This window comes from Trichosurus vulpecula, chromosome 6 (genome assembly GCF_011100635.1).
Source record: "Trichosurus vulpecula isolate mTriVul1 chromosome 6, mTriVul1.pri, whole genome shotgun sequence".
Taxonomy (NCBI): domain Eukaryota; kingdom Metazoa; phylum Chordata; class Mammalia; order Diprotodontia; family Phalangeridae; genus Trichosurus; species Trichosurus vulpecula.
The window spans coordinates 166,027,136-166,029,320 of NC_050578.1; the positions used below are offsets into that span (position 1 = coordinate 166,027,136).

Here is a 2,185-nt window from a genome sequence, read left to right on the forward strand (position 1 = left end):
TGCTAACTATATATTGCCATTCCATTACAAAGTTAGCTAGCTACACATGAGGAGATACAGCCATGGCTCTATGACGTATATGTGTATGCATTTGAATTTCTATACAGCCACAAGTGCCCCATCTGATTCAGTGTCTGAACGTGTAATGTATATGCACTTCTACGGGTAGTGGTGACATACCGATAGGGCTTACCGACCTCCTCCAAACAGGAGAAAGCCAAGGTCTGATAGTGATCCGGAGCCAAGACTGTTTGGTCCTTATTCATGCTACCACAGGCTCGATCACAGAAGGACGCATGGGAGCTTTCCCTTTCCAGAAACATGCTCTGGGCTTTCAGCTCTGTGGTCGCTCGTATTCTCTTTGCTTCTGGTAGGATACCAGTGGCGTTCCTGGCCTCTGCGTACTGTCCCTACATCTAGCCTGTGCTTCTGTCTGGAAGAACCGAGGATGTAGAAGCCAGACCTAACCCCGCTCCTTTCAGAGATTAGTCTTTAACCTTTAGGACTACTGGGCCAGGGTCAGAATACCTAAGCTTTTTGGAAAAGTCTTGTGCAGCCTCCCCGAAGTAAGGGCAACCCAACGTGGACAAATTCCCCGAATTTTCAGCTCTCCCTTCGTCCTTCCACCCCCTCCCCATCCCGCCTCCCCCCAAAAACAAACATGTCGCCCAGGCTTCACAAAGGGAGGGGGAAGCGGAGGATTGAGGGAAGGAAACTAGGAAACAAACAATCTGGGGCGGGGGGGGGCAAGACAGTATGTTACGCTGGCGGTAGCGGGATTTAGTTGGAAGAATGCTATCAATCTAACCTGCCTTTCTCCTCCCTCGACCATCTTTCTCTATATTCCTTCTCTTCCTTGTCCCTATTCTACCCCCATTCCATCCCCCCTTTCTCTCTCTCTTTTCTGTCCTCTCATTTGTTTTCTTTTTTTCTCATTTTCCTCTACTCTCTCTATCTCCTTTTTTCCCTTGCTGTCTTGCCTACCAGGTGTGGTTTCAGAACCGCCGGGCCAAATTCCGTAAGCAGGAGAGGGCAGCGGCGGCCGCGGCGGCCGCAGCCAAGAACGGCTCATCCGGCAAGAAATCGGATGCTTCCCGGGACGACGAGAGCAAAGATGCCAAGAGCACGGACCCGGACAGCACTGGGGGCCCGGGGCCCAACCCTAACCCCGCCCCGAGCTGTGGGGCCGGCGGTGGAGGCGGAGGAGGCCCCAGCCCCGCAGGTGCCCCGGGGGCGGCGGGGCCCGGAGGCCCGGGGGGCGAACCCGGCAAGGGGGGAGCGGCGGCGGCGGCGGCTGCAGCGGCGGCCGCGGCGGCAGCAGCGGCCGCAGCGGCTGCCGGGGGCCTGGCTGCGGCTGGGGGACCTGGACAAGGCTGGGCTCCCGGGCCCGGCCCCATCACTTCCATCCCAGATTCCCTCGGGGGCCCCTTCGCCAGCGTGCTGTCCTCCCTCCAGAGACCCAACGGCGCCAAAGCCGCCTTAGTAAAGAGCAGCATGTTCTGATCTGGGACCCAGCGGCAGCTGCGAAAACTAGCGGGCGAGCAAGGGGTCTGGCGGGCGAGTGGGCGGGCCCAGGGCTATTGTGTTTGCTGCTGCCGCGGCTCTTTCACCTCGAGCCAAAAATGATCACGATAAGAATTATGAGAAAAAGGCGTCGCCCCCTTCTCCCCCGCCTCCTCCCCGCGCTTTCCCCAACAAAAATAACAAAACTAGAAAACTTTCCTGGCCCCGCACCTGCCAGGGGGCTGGGGGTTTGCGGGGAGGAGCCGGGCAGGTCTGGGGCGGGGCCGGAGGAGCAAGAGGAGCGGCGCTGCGGGGACTCTCAGGGGGCTGTGTCTGTGTGTCCGTGTGTGTCTGTTGGGGCGTGGATGGATGTGTATGTGTGTGGCCGGAGCGGGTTACAGGGAGAGACAGGGGCTGGAACCAACTCAGTGAGTGACTGAAAAACAAACAATAACCCAAAAAACACACACACCAACCAAAACAAAACCGACAACAACAAAAGCCCACACACAAAAAAGAAATCCACCCGCTACAACGATCAAACAGCCAACTCACAAACAGCAAAAACTACTGGAAAAGAAAAATGGGAGAGAAAAGAGGGGGTCGGGGGAGGGGTGACAAAGAATCACGGAGAAATAAGTCGAAAATTAGGCAGGGAGAGGTGGACAACTGTCCGAACTGG

The 2,185-nt window shown here is 56.8% G+C and overlaps 1 protein-coding gene across 1 annotated transcript in view; it reads left to right on the top strand.

Moving 5' to 3' along the window:
- PHOX2B (paired like homeobox 2B) overlaps positions 1-1,503 on the top strand; it is a 3,217-nt gene extending 1,714 nt beyond the window's left edge. Inside the window, exon 3 of the mRNA XM_036762407.1 lies at positions 988-1,503. Coding sequence (XP_036618302.1) covers positions 988-1,503 — 516 coding nt within the window. The remainder of the gene's footprint in view (positions 1-987) is intronic.
- Positions 1,504-2,185: the final 682 nt, after the last annotated feature.